This window comes from Poecilia formosa, unplaced genomic scaffold (assembly GCF_000485575.1).
Source record: "Poecilia formosa unplaced genomic scaffold, Poecilia_formosa-5.1.2 Scaffold756, whole genome shotgun sequence".
Lineage (NCBI taxonomy): Eukaryota > Metazoa > Chordata > Actinopteri > Cyprinodontiformes > Poeciliidae > Poecilia > Poecilia formosa.
In genome coordinates this window covers 65,379-85,084 of record NW_006800695.1, presented here as the reverse complement: position 1 = coordinate 85,084, position 19,706 = coordinate 65,379, and the positions used below count along the sequence as shown (strand labels likewise).

General features: G+C 42.0%; 2 protein-coding genes across 2 annotated transcripts in view; one reads left to right on the top strand and one right to left on the bottom strand.

Annotated features, from left to right (window-relative positions):
* The first annotated feature begins 6,717 nt into the window (after positions 1 to 6,717).
* LOC103131417 (uncharacterized) lies at positions 6,718 to 15,323 on the top strand. Its single transcript, XM_007543052.2, has 8 exons — positions 6,718 to 6,877; positions 9,833 to 9,942; positions 10,057 to 10,141; positions 10,223 to 10,418; positions 11,105 to 12,129; positions 12,424 to 13,217; positions 14,285 to 14,491; positions 14,571 to 15,323. The coding sequence occupies exons 1-8, from the start codon at positions 6,786 to 6,788 to the stop codon at positions 14,813 to 14,815; spliced, it is 2,754 nt and encodes a 917-aa protein (XP_007543114.1). The 5' UTR covers positions 6,718 to 6,785; the 3' UTR covers positions 14,816 to 15,323.
* A 3,343-nt stretch (positions 15,324 to 18,666) lies between these two features.
* The window catches only part of LOC103131416 (butyrophilin subfamily 2 member A2-like), a gene marked incomplete at its 5' end in the record, with an annotated part of 4,947 nt that continues 3,907 nt past the window's right edge, over positions 18,667 to 19,706 (bottom strand). Inside the window, one exon of the mRNA XM_016666627.1 lies at positions 18,667 to 18,766. Coding sequence (XP_016522113.1) covers positions 18,667 to 18,766 — 100 coding nt within the window. The remainder of the gene's footprint in view (positions 18,767 to 19,706) is intronic.

The window sequence follows — 19,706 nt, the reverse complement described above, 5'->3', positions numbered from 1 at the left end:
CCAGCAGGAGCTTAGCTAGGTAGCCGCAGATAACTTTCAATAGCAAGTTCGATCAACACTACCTTCTTTCTGCTTACTTTGAATCCTCTACATTTTAACTATGGTCTACACTGTGTTTCTGTATTGAAGCTTTTTGAAATGAAGCCACCAGATCATAGTTATACATGTTGCCATTCTGTACTGTTTTCCCGAACTTCCGGGCAACTGGCGCCCTCGTAAAATATTAATAAGCAAATGTGACGTAATTTGCGATAAGCGCCATTAAATCCCCGCGCGCTCGGTCAGTGGAGTGCGCACCATAAACACCACCGTTCCCTTTTCACACAGACACGCACATTCCGTTGTGTGTGTGTCTGTGTGGGTTTTGTTTTGTTTGTTTGTTTGTTTGTTTTTTTTTAGGCGAAGGGGAAGAAAGGTGGTCGTTCTTTCGAGTTAGACTTCGTTTCTCCTCGGCTCGGTTTCTATCGCCGGCTTTACCGACCTGAGTGCAAATGGCAGAGGAGAGGAAGCAGCCGTTAACCAATTCAACGGCGTCGAGCTCGACGCAGACCGGGAGAGCGGTGGCCATGGCCCGGCTCCTGCACCAAGAATGCATCCAGCTGCTTCAGCTATTCGTGAGTTTTCCCGCTCTCCGGGCTTTGCCTCACTGTTTCTCATTGGTGTGACTCACAGACCGTTCCGATATATGCGGTTTGTCCCTGAGCTAAGACGGTTATCTACCGTCTTATTGAGCGTGAAAAAGGTGAACTTCAGTGCGAAATGTAATCAGCAGCATGTATCCGTATATCTCTGATCTCTCTGCTTTATGGATTTTCAGCAATTTTCCATCTTGGGGGGTTTGATTCATTACCAGAAAACCTTTTAATCAAATCAATCAATAAATTTAGCATTATTCCCACATTTAGTATACATATAAAACAAAACAGTTGTTTAAAACAAAATAATTTCAGAAAACATAAGTTAAGCGTCAAGCCGAACTTCCACCCCACAGTGCACACCTCCCTAGTGTCTTCCCCACACAGCTCCTTCAGACTAGCAGCAGCAATTAGCAAAGCTGGTGGTGACTACACATCTGATAATGCATTACTTAAACCAAAATACTTATAAATGTTTAAAACATAATATTGCATTATTTAAAACAAAAATAGTTCTTTGTACTTCACATAATGTAGATAGAATTTTATCATAAATTCCTCATGTCTGGGTATATTTTCTTTTCCCTTAGAAAAAGAGGGAGACCTCCTTGTCGGACCAAACCCCAGACGGTGTACGTATGGTCGCTTTGTCCTCAGAGACAACAAAGTCCAGTGTAGAGGAGCAGGTGCGGCTGCTGCACTCGGCTCTGCGACAGTGTCTGGGGATGCTCCACCGTGTCATCCAAAAGGAGGAGGAGGAGCTGGGCCAGGAGGGCGACGGCTATGAGACCCTAAAAGCATGTGTCCGCGCACGTCTGGAGAATCTGCTCTGCACCACCAAAGATCTGCTGAAGAGCAAAGATTTGACCTTGGAAGTGGCTCAAGATCAGCAGTGTAATGAGGTGAAGTATAAACAGCACAGTCCTGTTTGGATTCAAGCCTCTTGCCAGATCTTCCTCTGAATTAAAATATCTCACTTTTCCACTTCTCCACTTTTCGAGCCTGTGCCGGTTAGAGGCCGCCTCAACCAGATTTGTTTTCCGGTAGTAAATTCGGCATGGCTGTTCTCAGATTTTCATACATACTTCAAGGGTAGAATTAGCAGCACCAAGCAGGGGAGGCTCTGAAACAATTTGATTAACAGCTGACAGCATTCATTGATTGGCTCGTGATTTACGTCACTGAAAACTGCGAACAAAATTTAGTGTTTAGTGCTTTATGTTTAGCTGTGGATGGCGGACATGCCGTCTGCTATCAAGAGAGCTGTTCATTATGTAGGAGTTTAATTACGAGCTTAATCAGGAGCAGCAGCAGAAACACATGCAAAGGCCTGTCGCGATAAATGATAAATCAATTAATTGCACGATAAATTAAACCTATCGACCTCATTTTAATTATTGGCTTTATCGTCTCTTCCTGTCTTTTTTTCGTTCGGTTGATGACACTGAATGAAAAATGGCTCAAATCCGGTGCTCTTCCTTAGTGTAATGTCCAGCGCACACAACACGAGTTATTGGCGGACTGTCGGCCCATTTTCAAAACCTGACAGAAATCCTAGGAAACCGGAGTACCCGGAAAAAACCCACGCATGAACAGGGAGAACATGCAAACTCCATGCAGAAAGACCAGGGCTGGGAATCGAACCCAGAACCTTCTTGCTGCAAGGCAACAGCTCTGCGCCACTGTGCAGCCCGTTGTTTCCACATATCATCTCCAATGTCCGCTGGACTTCGGGTTGCGCCGTGTCAGCTGTTTGGGATTCCCCTCATAATTTCCCCTCAAAAAGGATGGAGGAGAATCCGTGCTTTCTGATTGGCTACCTGTCACATTCAATGAGCTGCACTGATGCATTGATCGGAGCGGCTGCCATGACGATCCACCGTAACACACCACACACTGCAGGATGATCGGTTACGAAATCACCAGCGACCAACGTTCTAAGATTGTCATAAGGGGAAAATAGGGACAAAAAAACAAAAAAATCGTGTAGTATGAACTACTGCATTAGGTAGTCGGATGTGACCATCTTCTCAATTTAAATCTTGTGATTACTGTAGGGCAATATAGTATACAGATTTCATATCTGCACTCTTTTGGTTGAATGCAGTATTTATTTCCATTTTGGCTTTATGTTGTTTAGTTTTTATTCAAGTGTGTTTTTTGTTAATGGAGACTGAGAATCCATTTTATTTTTGTTTTTGGTTGTTTAGTTTATTAGTTCCAGTGCTATGTGTTCTTTTGAAAATAAAGTGCATCCATCTATGGCAGGAAATTGCATGCTTTATTAGTCATTTCCATTAAATCAGTGTCAAAAGGTCTTGAAACAATATTGTTTATCGCAATAATTTTTTAGACAATCGCTTGGCAAAATTTGTTATCGTGACAGGGCTACACATGTAGTAACTTTTACAGCAGAATGATTTAGCAGCACTGCTAGCTGCCCGTCTCTCTAAAATATGGACAGTAATAAAGAAGAGAGAAACTGTGCAGCTGTGATCAAACGTCCTGCATTGTTCCGGTGCCAAAGGCCCAGCATCCATGTGGCTCCAAGGACTTCAGGCCTGTGGTGCTGACATTCCACATCATTAAGACCCTGGAGGAACCCATCCTGGATCAGCGCCGGCTTCTTGAGTATACCACACTTGGACCTCTTGCAGTTTGCTATCAGCCCAAACTTGGAGACTTGGACCCCATCATCTTTCTGCTCAACACTCACCTGGACCAGCAAGTGAGCACTGTGAGAATTATGTTTTTTGACTTCTCCAGTGCATTCAACTCCACTTGCCCAGCTCTACTATTGGCCTGGATTGTGGACTATCTCACTGGGAGACCATAGATTGTGGACTACAACACTGTATATCAGACTGGCGCCAACGCCAACAGACTGATCCGCAAGGCCAACGACTTTGGAGAGAAGCTTGACTCACTGACAGTGGTGTCAGAGAGAAGGATCCCGTCCAAGGAGCAGGTCATCTTGGACGAGTCTCACCCACTTCATGACAGGCTGGTTGGCCACAGGAGCACCTTCAGCCAGAGACTGACAACACCAAAATGCACCACAGAAAGTAATTCCTGCCTGTAGCCATCAGATTGTACAACGCCCAACTCTGAGTGTCTTTAATCTAAGTTTTTTTCTGGACTTGTATACAGATTTATTCATAGATTAATATGCATTCTTGTTATTTATATTTAGTCATATTTAATTATATTTACTTACAATATCAAACTTATGAATATATATTTCTTTAGAAATTGTATATAGCTTATGGTTACATTTGTATTTACTAATATTTAACACCTTGGATGGAGTAGCTCGTCAACAAATAAGCAGTTTCTTCCCTTTGGGGATCAATAAAGTATATCATATTCTATATAAAATTTAAATTAATCAGCGTAACCCAAGCGTGTTGCTTTATTCACCAGTAAAACCAAGTGTGATCGAAATCAGGTCACAGACACTGGGCTGTTCTTCAAGGTTAATTTGATGTGGGATCAGAGCTCACAATTATTTCATTAGTGTGTGGGAGACGCATCTGCATGCAAAAGTCTCCATCATAGTTCTTTCGCTTCTTCGTGTGATTGTAACTTCTTTTTTGTTCTCATTTGATAAATCAATATATTTATCTAACAGTAGCACAGAGCAAAATATTCTCTTTCCCACAAAACATTCAAAATTACATTTAACAATATAAAACAAGAGGTATTAAATAAGCAGAGGTATTTAAAATGTACAGATCATTTCATAGATACTAAAGGTGTGTACAACAATCAGACTGCAGTAATTTATGAATAAATTTATGAATAAAAACACTTTTCCAGTTTGTCTCTTCCTTGATTAATAATAAACATAATCATTCTGTTTTTCTGCGTTTGAGGTTAGATTTTTCCACTGTAACTGTTTTATTCTGATTTGTTTTGTTTAATAAAACATGATATCTTCACAACTGAATCTAGACTTTGACCAATAGTCAGAGAGCTTACGTAACCTGAATTCATAACAGGATGGAACTTTGTATTTTTGTTAATATGGCTCAAACACAGAATGATTCCTTTGCCCTGTCTCTCCCTACTAACAGACATGATGCTTTGTTTTCCTCCTCTTCTCTGTCTAGGAAGTTGATAGCATGGGGGGAACCTTTGGCCTAAAAATGTGGACCTACCGTGTGCTGTTGGAGCTCATCCACTGGGCCGACCATGCTGCAAAGACCCTGCATGTTTTACACACAGAGAGGGAAGGAACAAAGTAGATCTGACTCCTTTTCGCTTCACTCCAGCAACATTAAACAAACCTAATCAACACTAATGACCAGCTTCTTCTTCAAAATATTCCTATTTAAACATGTAAACAGATGATCACTCTATACACTTGATGTCTAAAAACTGCTTAAAGCCATGTAAACAGCTTTTCCCAGACACTGGCATTTCCACAGCAAGTGTCAAAGTGACCTCTGGTTTGCCGTGTTGGAATTTCCTTTGACAACGAAAATTCTTCCAGGGCTTGTAAATAAGTTTGGTCCAAGAAGCCAAACGAGTTAGAGGTTTTTTTTTTTTTTCTTTGACTGCTGTATAGATGTAGTCTGGTAAAAACCACCTGCTTTGCTTTGTATAGAGGGTCTTTCTGTTGAGAAACAACTGCTTTCCTGGAGACGTGGACTGTGTTGAGGTTTTACATTTTACCCAATTGCTTATGTATGTAACGTGCCAGGCACCACGGAGACATCCGCACAGCTGATAGAGCATTGGCTCATATTTACACTGATCTTCTTTGGCTTTTGCTGCATACATACAACTCAGACTAAGAACTCAGACTTGATGAGTATTCAGTTATTTGTACAATCCGTTACATATTGTATACAAAATAAACATCAACATAAATAAACAATGATTAACCTAAATGGATGTTTTTGGCTGTCAAAATGTGAACAAAGGCACTTAATCTAAATCAGTATAAAATCCGTACTAGAATAAAGCTTCAATGTGCAAAGACCTCCGAGTTATTTTGACACCGTCTGTTTATATTTTTCATTTTTAAGGTTTACAGAGGGAACTAAAGCAGAGAAATGGCCAACTTTCCTCATGAGAGATCTTAAGCGTTCATATATCTATGATTTAAATTAGCCAGTGTAACCGAAGCGTGTTGCTTTCTTCACCACTGAAACCAAAATCAGGTTACAGACAGCGTCCAACAGCATCCGTCATAGTTTGTTTTTGCTTCGTGTAATTGCAGTTTTTCTTTTAATCTCATTTTATAAATCAGTATATTTATCTAACAATTCCACAGAGCAAAACAATATCTTTCCCATAAAACAGATTACTTCTAACAATATAAAAGTAAGTGCAGTTGGTGCACTTACTGTATTAACAAGAATCAGTAAATGTTCAAAAAACGTGCGAGTCTCAGTTCAAACTGTGCGTCCCGTTTCGGAGCACTCTGACCATGTTGGATGAGCTCCACACTGGTCCCCAATTTATCCTGCATCCACATGTACCTAGCTAAGTAGGTTTCACTGGTACCTACTTAGCTAGACTTTACTTGATACAGAATGTTTTCCAGTACAATTGGATACCACCGCAATGTGGGTTGGGTGGTCATAGCAAGGAGACTCCAGGGATTTGCAGCAGATTATTTAACCTACTTCTTATCCTTTTAGGCCACTGGAAAAGATTTAGTGGCATTTCTTTATCCTACATATGAAAGTAAAAAAAAAGTCTAGCAACATTTTGTCAACTGACTCAGGTTGTCTTCTCATTTAATGCTTGGGGTTTAATTCTCAGCAGACAATGATACATAGGCAAGGTACGCATGGGACAGGCAAGTTTCTAGTCCATCACAGAGCAACGCATATTTGGATGTTTTTCAGTATTATTTTATAGATGTGATATTTTTCCTATTATTACAAGTTGAAGTGTTGCTATTATTACTTATTTTCAATAGTATGAGTTCTTATGGCGATAATTATTTTTAGTTTTTTTGTGGTTTTTACTCATTATGTATATAAAATATTATTATTATTATTATTATTATTATTTCCACATTTTAAAGGGTTTGGTAGGCTGCACCCCATTTTACCAGCGGAACCTCAAGGATGTTGTGCACATGCGCGCTGTGTGCAATCTACCGGAGCACCAGAGGTAGTGAAGGCAGTCCTAATGGCGGAGAGCGTACGGTCGCCTTTTGACTACCGGGAGCCACCGACCCTCGACAGCGACGGGGACGGGAGCAAACCGCCACCACCACGGGGGTGAGTGAGTGCGGCGACGAAAACCGGTTGGTCGTCGCGAGTCGTTTTCATTGCATTAAACGCCAGAGCCACTTGCGCACGCGCTGGGATCGTGCGCGTATTTGTAGTTAACGTTAGAACCCAGTGTTCGCGTGCATGATCTCGGTGTTGTGGTGCAGAAAATGGAGAAGGGAAAGTGTATTTTAACTGTCTATTGGCTGCAGACGGTGAAGACTAAAGGCTCCCGTCTGCCGCCCAGACGGCTGGTTTTGGACTGAAAGGAAACCAGTTTTAATTCAGATGTTTATACGTCGTAGAAGTCCTAGCTAGGTGCTGCTAGGAAGCTAACAGGCTAGCAGTGGTTTAGCATTCATGTTAGCATTATCCCCGCAGAAAACAGTCGGTCTTAAAACCCCTAAATCACAAGTCTTCCTCATCCACCAGATTTTAAGAACTGCATACTTACCAACATATTTCTCATCAGTTTTGGACCAACGGCTCACAAATGGCAGGCGTGTTTTTGTGTTGAGTAAACAAAGTTGCTGACCACCATGAAAAAATGCATCCTAAAACGGTTAACTGTCACTGGTTTCAGAGAATAAGGGACACATTGTTGCGCTAATCAGTCTTTTCAAAAGACGAGTCGCACAGTCTGAGTGATTGAATGAAGGGGTGGGGCTACTATTGGTGTTGTGATTAGAGAAATCACGACCATTAGCTGCAATTAGCTGGTTTACTCGTTGCATCTTGTTTACCATATCGTTACCCTGAATTGTCTCTAAAATAAGGCAAGAATTTTGATCAAGCTACTCTTAAACGCATTTTACTTGACCAAAAATAACTAGCCGTTAAATAAGATTTTTATTGCGTTTATCAACCAGCAGCTATGTAAATAAATCCTGTTTTTACTGGGAAGTGTTCATTTCAAGCAAAAAAAAAAGAAAAAGCCACGGCATCCTGAATGCAAGCGATATGAGTAATTTGTATTTACCTATTTATGCCCATGGGCTGTTAAAAATGGAGTATAATTTACTGCATTTGCACCACAGATTGAATCCCAACCTCCAGCGCAATATTGTTTTTGTATAATAACATAATTGCAAAATGAAGAAGCATGAAGAGGCATCTTAATACAGTTTGATTGATTCCAAATCTTTTAAAGTAATCAGTTACAAATGCTGGAATAATGGACGTTATTTTAGCTTATATTCCTTACGTCAAAAGATCTCTCCTCTTTTGACTGGCTATATTATTTGACTGCTTTTGCTTCCTGCTTTAAAAAAATATTGGTGGACCTTTTGCTCTCTGTTATCCCAAGAACTGATATAGACTTGTAGATCAAGTTCAGAGATCTCCAAGATAGGAAAAAGAAAATGAGGAAGAGAGAGACCTGTAAGGGTAAAAAGGTATACAGTAGACGTGCTGTAAATGGATGAGTATTTGCCAGCATTACTGCTGATACACGGAAAGTTTAATAATCATTTCTCTAGCAGGGGTTTGAAATTCCAATCCCTCACTCCAGTGCCACTTTCCTGCAACTTTTGGATGGATTCCTGCTGCAACACATCTGAAACTAAAGGCTGACTTTCCTCCTTGGCATGTCAGCAAGTTTTGCAAAGACTCATGCTATTGGACTGTTTGAGTCTGACAATGCATGAACAAACATATTTGCTTTAAGTCTTAGTAAAAAAATATATATATGTAAAAGTTATGGATACACTATGTGATTTTTGACAAATTTTTCATAACATACGACAATTTTTGCAATCAGGCTGAGTCATAGCATAATTGTGTTTTGTGGATAGTAACCAGCTCCCAATCAAAATTCACACAGTCACGCGAAAATCAAACTTCTTGGAAATTGTGGTCACCCCTTGTGAGAGTGTCAGACTGTTGAAGCAAATTTACTTGAAACTCTCACATTCACGAGTCTTTCACTGGAATACTTCTCAAAAAAGTATATAAGTAACCTGGTTTACTGTGTAAACAAGTACAACGGGCAACATATTAACACCTTAATGAAATGTTGCTTTCTTTAAAGTGGACATGTCGGTAAAAAAGACTGAAATTCTGATATTGGAGTTTGTGAGCTTCAAAGCCACGCAAAAATATTTTCAATAAGCAATTCTTGCTTATTGAATTGAGGTTTCACTCACTTCTCTCACCTTAGCGTACATTAATATGATTGTAAACACAAAACTACTACAGTAAAAGCATGTTGTTGGCTGCAGCGAAGTTAAAATTGAAGGGGTTTTTTTTGCACAGAATGGCAAAGATTACCAAGGTTAGTCTTCTTCTCTGGCGAGGGTCTCCTCACTTCCGGGTTTTTCTATTTCTTCTTCTTTTGTAGTTCCCGACTCAAGGCTACACGTAAAGTGTATGTCTGTATGCAGCACATTCCCGAACTCGTATGACACGCGTCACATCACATGTATGTGACTTTCAAGCGTCTGGTCATACTGCGTGGAAGAAAAAAAAAGTTTGTAAGCGGTGAATTACTGAAAGCGTCAATGCAGTGGTGCAGTTTGAGCAGGTGCTGCACAATATTTACAGAAAATATTGTAGTGTAGTTCCAGCTTAAACATCAATCTGGAATCTCTTCATTTTCAGTTGGAGTCGAAATTTCTGTGAAGAAACGCGCAGCACATTTTTTCTGTGACAATTGGTAACTGTTTGCTTTATTATTGAATTAAGTCAATGCTTTCAAGAATCACTGATAGTCGCTTAGTAAAATGGGGATTTGCTGAAATTAGAATAAATAAATGCATAAATAAAAATCAGTTTGGACCAGTAAAAACCTGAGTGGTTCATGTAGTTGAAACAAATTCTTAAAGAAGATCTGCTTTGCTCCAGATGTCTCCTGCACACCTGAACGTGTCTGCTAGCTCTGCCAACATTTACAATAAAAAAGTTTTAATCAATGCTTTTTACATAATGTTGACTGTACGCTAAACAAAGGCTTTTCTCTCTTCACAGTCGTGTGTGTGGGAGAAAAAGGAAGGGGACACCTGTGAAGGTGTGTGATCGAGCGTATGTAACAGAAGATGAGGAGGAGGAGAGCATGTCAGAGCACAGCTACAGCCCGGGTATATACACACATGCAACTTGCCATCTGGAGCCACTGTGTTTATTCGTTGTGCTATGTTGCACCTTCCATTCCAAACATAGTTTCTATAATGAAGCCGTTCACGTGATCGCAGGTGACGGCCAGTACCCAGAAGGCGCCGAAGACCGTCTTCCTCCTCCTGGCAGTCCCTACTACCTGCCTGACCCCACTCAGCTCTGGTAAAGAAGACCCTGAGACCACTTTTCTCCAATGCTGGCGGAAGCTGTCTCGTTGCTAAACCCACTTCATGTTTTTCCCAGCGTTCCTGAGCTGGGGGAAGAGGGAGCGAGCGGTGTTCGAGGACCCGTGCTCTTCCACCCGCCTCCCAACTGCCGGATTCGAGAAGTCCACTGTGGTACTCAGGTCCGACTGGTCGTCATAGCGATCCGCGACATCGCGAAAGGGGAGGAGATAACTGTGGACTACAGCCTGACGGACTGGGGGGAGAATGCAATGGTGAGCAGCAGATAGCATTTTACAGTATTTTCTGTTAATGTACTCTTATTCAACACTGCAGTGTGGACATTTTAGAATTGACTATTTTAATTACATATAAACAGTCCACTTTAAAGTTTGCTACATGTTCTAATTTCAGTGTACTGTATTCTGAATTTAAATATTTTAGACAACATCTTTAAAGAAGCTGATCCTCTCTGCTTCTCCTGAGTGCATTGTGTGTTCAGTCTCAGACGGTTATTAGTCTGTGAGATAATTTAATAAATGGCAGCTGTCAAGCATTGTTAATCAGCACATGACAGTAATGATCTATTAATTAATTTCTGCTGGATGAATTGAATAATCCTAGTGGCTGCAGCCCTATTTTCAGCTTTTCATAGCTTTTGCATATTTCTAACAGTTTTTTTTTGTAAATTGCTAGATATTCTTATAGATAACATTTATATCTTAATGAAATCACCAGTCCAGTGCAAAACAGTGTAGAACAGTTTTAATAAAGGCTAGATTTGTTTTTTGAAGGAGCCAAAGAACAACATCAGAAGAACTAATCAGAATGATTTCCTAAATTATAGAAAAAAAAAATGATTAAAAACGGATACTAACTTCATCCTGATGTGTTTTACTCCTGGCTGCAGGACAGCACTTGTAATCTACACCAGTTAATTGTCCTTCTGTTGTGCAACCAGGAGGAAGAGGCTGGCCCTCACCCGCTATCTCTCTCCGTGTCCGATTACCTCACCCCCTCCTGGTCGCTGTCGCCCTCCTCCTCCCCACTCACCCACTCTGAGGCCAGCGACTCCGACCGGGAGGAAGACGAAGAGGAGGATGACGACGATGATGACGACGACGACGAAGAAGAAGAAATCGAGGAGATAAGGGGTCGGATGCTTCGGCGCCGCAAGAAGCGCAAGCTGCCTGCGGCCGTGAATTCCAAGAAGAAGAGCGCGCCCCCTTCCGCCAGGGGTCCCGGGCGCCCCTGTTCCTCCTTCTCCCGGCCGGGGCCCGTGGCCCCGCCAGCTCGGCCGCTGGCGCCCCCGACAACCAACATAAACAATAACATCAACATAAACATCGGCAGCTCCAGCGGCGCCGCGGCGAACCGGCGGCAGCATTGCCCGTACTGCGGCCGCCACTACCGCTCGCTGGCGCGCCACCTGGAGAAATACCACGGCAACCAGCCAGATGTCCGAACGGCCATGGAGCTGGCGCACCTACACACGCACAGCTCCTCGAACGGCAACGCGCCGCACCCCTCCTCGTCCTCCGCCTCCACTCCTCACTCCTTCGCCATCCCGCAGTCCTCCGCCTCCAACCCGGCTCCGCCCTCGCTCTTCTCCAGGGAGAAGGAGTCGCCGGCTACGCGCTCGAGCACGGGCAGCGTCTCCTTCTCCCTCTCGCTTTCGCCTCCGTCGTCCGCACAGCCCACGGCTGCAAAGAAGGGGCCCAGCTTACCGCTTCCCGCCGCCAAACTCTCCTCGCCGCCGCTGGTTTCTCGAGTAAAGAGTCCGTCGCCACCTCCGACCCCGGCTGCGAAAAGAGGAAGGCGGATGAAGAAGGAGAAGCACGAGGAGCAGCAGAAAGTGGAGGTAGAGAAGAATCAGGAGGAGCTGCTGCCGCCTCCCACTCCGGAGCCTAATGTCGATCCTGACGAAGATCTGGAGCTGAGCGGAGTGGAGGAGAATGCACCAGAGAAGAATGGAGAGATTGTAAGGTGTGGTTAGATGTTTCTGTCTAGAAACATTTATTATTATGTTGTCACTAATCTACAGGTTTCTCATTTGTCTGCTTATTCCTTTAGACATACATTAAAAGTTGTAAATAACCAATTATATTCCCTTTTAAATAAGAAAATCCACATTTTATTTCCTAAAATAAAATTACTACTCTGAATATGTTTGTTTTCTTTTCCCACCTACTGAACTTTTTTCAGTCGGTATACTCTAGTTAACAACTAATTGATTACTAAATTAGTTAATGATGAATGTTTTTCCGTTTTTCTCTCCAGCACACACAGGCAGCACATGTCTCCCCTGCTCTCCTCCCTGTCGTGTTTGATCATCTACCTCCGCCGCCAGCAGCACTCCTCTTCTCTGTCTCTGACTCGCTCTCCTCACTCTGCCGAGGCGTGGCGGCTGCTCTGCCACTCCAGCCTCTCGCTGCTCATCCTCTACAACCGACACCGGGAGTGCGAGGTGGCCAAGCTCACGATTCAGGACTACCGCAACCGGGTCACGCCGCAGTCCGCCCCCAGCGCCTCCTCCGCCATGGAGTCTTTCCTGTCCCCCTTCGAGCGTCAGGTCTTAAGCCACCTCCCGCGGGCGGGCGTCCTGGGCAAGCGCGGCCGCGTCCAGCCGCTCATCCTCCCGCCTCACTGCGAGTCCTGCCTGGACCTGCTGCTCCGCACCAGCCCCAACGTGGGCGTGGACCCCGAGAGCCCCTACGTCTTCTCCCGGCCCTACCACTCGCCCGCCACCCCGCTCCGCGGCACAGACCTGCTGAGGAACTTGGCTCGGGCCAGCGGGGCCAAAAACGCCGGAGCGCTGACGGCGACGCGAGTGCGGCGGCAGGTGGCCATCCTCACCCAGCTGCTGCTGCTGGAGGAGGGAGAGGGGCCGGGCGGAGCCATCAAACGGCTGGAGGACTTCCTGGAGCGGGAGTACCACGTGACGCAGAACTGCTCCTCCATCATACGAGATCCGGCGCTGATGAGTCGAGTTGGACGCGTCGTTCTCTACGGAGAGAGAGAGGGCGTGCTTTTCAGGGGGATGAGCCTGCAGGACATTTGCCTCGAGTTAGACGGTAAGAAAATGCATCTAAATGTTTACTTTTTCTATTTCCAACCCTTTGTATGTATGTCTTTGTTTAAAAAAAATAAAATAAAAAATCAGTCAGTGATGTAGCTGCACCCAAATCAATAGACACAATGTTAGAAGTATGTTTTTATCAAGATCAGAAAGATTTATGGTGATTTTTTTTTCATTCAGTAAAAAGTTAAGACTACATTGCAGTACTGCAGTTCTTATAAATCAAGATGTTTTTACATCTTCTGAGGAAAATTGTTCCTTTAATCACACGATTAAGAATGCTTTTCTTTGAATTACACAGGATGCTTTTCTTGAACCTTGAATCATAAATGATTTAAAATGTTACAAAAATTTAATCAACATTCTGAGATTATTGCATTATAGAGTAAAAAAGCACTAATTTATCTCTTTCCCTAATCTTTTTAACTTTCAATTCATTTCTTGAGAGGCATCATTTGAAGTATTTTGATTCACATCTTGTTCAAAACACTAACTCACTTCTCAGGTCAAAAAGTTTATAAAGTCTGTTAATTTCACTGCAACTCCTTTCCTCCCCCAGAAGTACTGGGTAGATCTGACCTCTTTGGACAAGTGGCATGAAAGACGGATTTTATCAGGATTTTTTTGTTTGTTTTTTTCTTAGAACGTTTGAAGTGTGCATTTTATTTTTCTGCCCAATTCTTGCTGGTACAACAAAATAAAATACAGTCTTTAAAAGTCACCTACATGGTAAATGGAGTCAATTTCTGGATATCTAATCTCCAGCTGTTTTGTGAAGGCCTCAGAGAACAATCTGCTTCAGAAAAACCAAGAAACACAGCAGATTGGCTAGAAATAAAGTTGGGGAGGCGTTTTAAAGCAGAGTGTAGGTAGCAAGTAAAGCATTAATCAGAGAAGCAAGCAATGGTGACAGATGAGGAGCAGGTGAAGCAGCTCATCATCCTAAACACATAAGTCTCCACGGTGGAGGCTGCATTATGCTTTGGGGATACACATCTTCAGCAGGATCATGTAAGCAGAGTGTTAAGCTTTCAGTCACATTGAAATTTGTCTTCATAACAGTGATGTCTGGCAACTCCGGAGATTCATTTTCAGAAGATTCGGATGCAGATGAAGAGAAAGAAGACGTCAAGGAGAAGACGGAGGTGATCGTAAAGAAGAAAGGACCGGGACGACCCCCACGGAAGAAACCTGCACCCCTTCCTCCAACCACCGTCACCCCACCTGTAGCAAACGCCCAAAAAAGGAGACCTGGTCCAGTTAAATCAGGTAGGTTTGTCAACGGCGACCCTTTGACCTGACAGGATCTTGTACGTGTGCTCATGGCCTTCATTACAACTTCCCACAGGAAAACGCGGCGTCCTGAAGCGACCCTGGTCTGAGGCGGAGCGCGTAGCTGTGGAGACGCACCTCAAGAAGAACCTCTTGGACCTGCGCGTCCCCGCCAAGGCGGACTGTGAACGCTGCCTGGAACTCTGCCCCCTGCTGGTGAGCAACCAGCGAGACTGGAGAGCCATCAAGTTTTATGTCCACAACCGGATCCAGCTGCTGAAGAAGCAGGGGAGGAGAGAAAGTGCTGCTGCAGTTAGCTAGAGTGAAGGGAAGCTGTGAGAGAATACCGTAATGTATAATCCACCAGCAGTCGGGACGAACTGTGGAACAAGCTGAGAGCAGCGGCACCTGAAGGTTTGGGGTTTTCCAGGTCGTCGCCTTGGTGATAAGGGAGTAGTGTAATAAAAGTGATTAAGCTATGAGGACAGACTGGATGGAGATAAAACCTTCTTCTGCTCCCTTTTGGAAGCTTTTTGACAAAATGAGGTGGAGCACAGTGAACACTTTTTATTATTATTTTTTAAAATGTCCTGTTTACTTTCTGCCAGTAAAATAAAAGTAAAGAACATTTGGGAGGAAGTGGGTCACTAGCAACAAGTCTGGAGTTTTACACAGAAAGCAGACAGACCTCTGTCACTTCGCTGTTGACCAAACATGAATGTGTAAAGCTTTGGGAGAACAAACTAAACTACATGGACTCGTATGAATCTGTACAGTATGTGTTTGATGCTCATGTGTGTTCCAACAGGTGTGTGTGTGTGTGTGTGTGTGTGTGTGTTGAAAAAAATATTCTTCAGTGTCCCAGACCATGATGCACCTGTTTTTAAGTGTTTCTTGCATACCTCCATACCATCATCATAGGTTAGTGTGTCAAGGCACGTCTACTTGAATTCACTAATTTATAATATAGTATAAATTAGTGAATTAGTATAATTTTTAAGAAATATTAAGTATTTCAGAATCAACATATGAACTTATCCGCACTGTAAATAGTTCCTAATCTATAAAAGTATGAGGTTGTGATAGCAAAGTTGGCAGTTTTTCTTTGTGTATATAAACTGTAAATATTACCTGTACTTATTAAAGTGTATGACATTTTGTTGTGTTTTCCTAAACTGGATTGTAAAGTGAATTTTACATTGTGAAAACAACTGAGCAACATAAAAATGACAAACTTGTTTTTTTGTTTTTTGTTTTGGTATTTATTAAAAAGTAAAAATTTGTTTTATACAATTTTCAGGTGTGGATAAGAATGGCAAAATGTTGAATTTCAATATTTTATTCCTTAGTCAGCAGGTGCATAAAAATAAATCACTATCAACAAATTAGTCTAGTTTAGTAATTTATTTCAAAAGCAATTATTCCTGTTAATTTTGGTAAGCAATGGTATCTAATGAACATATCTGTCTGTCAGAAAGTTAGAATATTACATGGCACCAATAACAATTTCTATTAGGAACATGTTTCTGTTCCTGCATTATCCAACAGACACTAACCAAAACCATCCACAAGGGGGAGCAATCTACCAAGGCACAATCCTGAAGAAGCTGACTGTTCTCAGAGAGCAAATTTACGAAAAGTTGAGTGGAAGGGAAAATACCTCCAGAAGCAACAAAAATGATCACAGCCTGTTAAGAGTTTGAAGGAAATGTACATGAACTTCAGCTGAGGTCTGTGTGTGAGGCTCCACATGGACAAAACCAGGATATGAGATTCAAAATTATTACATTCCTTGTTTATAAACTCCTCCTGGACCAAAGATGTCGGAATCATCTGCTCCACAGTGGCCCAGTGTCTTTTCATAAGTTAATTTCCCAGATTCTGGAGGAAGAATGACATTTCCACAGTCAATGATGATTTGGGGCTGCATTTCATCTGCTGGTGTTGGTCCACCATATGTTAACTAGTCCAAAGTTAGATCAGCCGTCTAGAACAGGGGTGGCCAAGTCCAGTCCTCGAGAGCCACCATCCTGCAAGTTTTAGAAGTATCCTTACTCCAACAGACCGGGATCAGCTCTACAGAGGCCTGATAACGAGCCATTCATTTGATTCAGGTGTGTTGAAGCAGGGATGCATCTGAAACTTGCAGGATGGTGGCTCTTGAGGACTGGACTTGGCCACCCCTGGTCTAGAAGGATAAAGTACGTTGGCTTCCCTCTGCTGCCAAGCTGTGCAGAGATGCTGATTTCATTTTCCAGCAGGACTCGGCACCTGATCACTCTGGTACCAAAAGTTGAAACGGCAGCTTTAATGATCATGATGTTACTGTGCTTAGGACTCTTGGTCTCAGAGTTTAACATTTAACTTCTGAGATGCACCTTTATGATCTAAACAAGAGCAATGTTTCCTAACCCTGGTCCTCTAGACACAATACATGGTTTATGTGTTTCTCTGCCTCAGGACAATTGATTTCAACTGATGGCTGATGAACTGATGCAGTAATTATCTGAATCAGCTGCATTGAAGCACAGAAACACCTAAAACATGCAGGTTACTGTGGCTTGAGGGTCAATGGTTGGGTCATACTGATCATGCAGATTTCAAAATCAGTTATTTTTTATATTGACGTATAACTAAATTAAATTAATTCAGCATATCAAAATTTACCTTTTTGTCAAATATTGATGGTTTTAATTTTTGANACGTCTGGGGACAGAGGAGACTAGTTTCTCGAGTTTAGAAATAGGAATGCTCTCCATTCATGTCTAATACAGGCCTCTTACTGTTCAATCGTCTTGGGCCTTCTTTATCGCAACTTCCTCTTTATGATGCACCAAATTTTCTCTATAGGTGAAAGATCTGGACTGCAGGCTGGCCATTTCAGTGCCCAGATCCTTCTCCTACGTAGCCATGATGTTGTGATTGCTGCAGAATGTGGTCTGGCATTATCTTTGTGAAAAATGCAGGGTCTTCCCTGAAAGAGATGACGTCTAGATGGGAGCTTATGTTGTTCTAGAACCTGAACATAGTTCTCTGCATTAATGGGGCCTTTCCAGACATACAAGCTTCCCAGGCCACAAGCACTCATGCAACCCCATACCATCAGTGATGCAGGCTTCTGAACGGAGCGTTGATAACAGCTTGGGTTATCCTTGTCCTCTCTGGTCCGAATGACATGGCGTCCCAGTCTTCCATAAAGAACTTCAAATCGTGACTCATCTGACCACAAAACAGTTGTCCATTTTGCTTCACTCCATTTTAAATGACTCCTGGCCCAGTGCAAACGACTGAGCTTGTGGAGCTTCTTAGAAATGGCTTCCTCTTTGCACTGTAGAGTTTCAGCTGGCAGCGGCGGATGGCACGGTGGATTGTATTCACTGGCGATGCTTTCTGGAAGCATAGTTTTATAGTTTATAGTTTTTCTAAACTGGATTGTAAAGTGAATTTTACATTGTCAAAACAAATGAGCAACATAAAAATGACAAACTTGTTGGGTTTTTTATTTTTTTTGGTATTTATTAAAAAGTAAAAATTTATTTTATACAGTTTTCAGGTGTGGGTAAGAATGGCAATATGTTGAATTTCAAGATCTTATTCCTTAGTCAGCAGGTGCATAAAAATAAAACACTATCAACAAATTAGTCTAGTTTAGTAATTTATTTCAAAAGCAATTATTCCTGTTAATTTTGGTAAGCAATGGTATCTAATGAATATATCTGTCTGTCAGAAAGTTAGAATATTACAGGGAACCAATAACAATTTCTATTAGGAACATGTTTCTGTTCCTGCATTATCCAACAGACACTAACCAAAACCCTCCACAAGGGGGAGCAATCTACCAAGGCACAATCCTGAAGAAGCTGACTGTTCTCAGAGAGCAAATTTACGAAAAGTTGAGTGGAAGGGAAAATACCTCCAGCCTGCTAAGAGTTTGAAGGAAATGTACATGAACTTCAGCTGAGGTCTGTGTGTGAGGCTCCACCTGGACAAATCCAGGATATGAGATTCAAAATTATTACATTCCTTGTTTATAAACTCCTCCTGGACCAAAGATGTCGGAATCATCTGCTCCACAGTGGCCCTGAATGACATTTCCACAGTCAATGATGATTTGGGGCTGCATTTCATCTGCTGGTGTTGGTCCACCATATGTTAACTAGTCCAAAGTTAGATCAGCCGTCTAGAAGGATAAAGTACGTTGGCTTCCCTCTGCTGTCAAGCTGTGCAGAGATGCTGATTTCATTTTCCAGCAGGACTCGGCACCTGATCACTCTGGTACCAAAAGTTGAAACGGCAGCTTTAATGATCATGATGTTCCTGTGCTTAGGACTCTTGGTCTCAGAGTTTAACATTTAACTTCTGAGATGCACCTTTATGATCTAAACAAGAGCAATGTTTCCTAACCCTGGTCCTCCAGACACAATGCCCTGTATGGTTTATGTGTTTCTCTGCCTCAGGACAATTGATTTCAACTGATGGCTGATGAACTGATGCAGTAATTATCTGAATCAGCTGCATTGAAGCACAGAAACACCTAAAACATGCAGGTTACTGTGGCTTGAGGGTCAATGGTTGGGTCATACTGATCATGCAGATTTCAAAATCAGTTATTTTTTATATTGACGTATAACTAAATTAAATTAATTCAGCATATCAAAATTTACCTTTTTGTCAAATATTGATGGTTTTAATTTTTGAGAACACAAGTTGTGTTGTTTATGAACTGCATTCAGATTAACACACTTCAGCACTGATTTGAGAACAAGGGTAAGATATAAGGGACCTAAGTTGGCTCACATTCTAGAAAATAACTTACATGGCACACAACAAACCAAAAACCAGCTTCAGCATTGAGTTAACATTAAAAAATAATCCAACAAGGTATATGTTTTGTTTTCAGATACCCAGAATATTATGACAAGAATAATTTGAATATGGACAAGAATGGACACTTGAAAATTATATTTTAATTGTTATAATAAAGTAAAAATAAAATAAGAGGAACCCAACAAACAGAATTCTCCAGATTTCAATGAAGAAAAAGACATCATGAGATAAATTTTTTAAATCATACACTCTGATTTTTCTTTTTTATTTTTTTTTTACATATTTTTATAGGAGTCAAACATCCAGTTCTCTGCAATCATACAGTTCAATGAGCAGCTGAACTCCACTATCATCTGGACTGAACTGTAATTTGGGCTGGAATGTT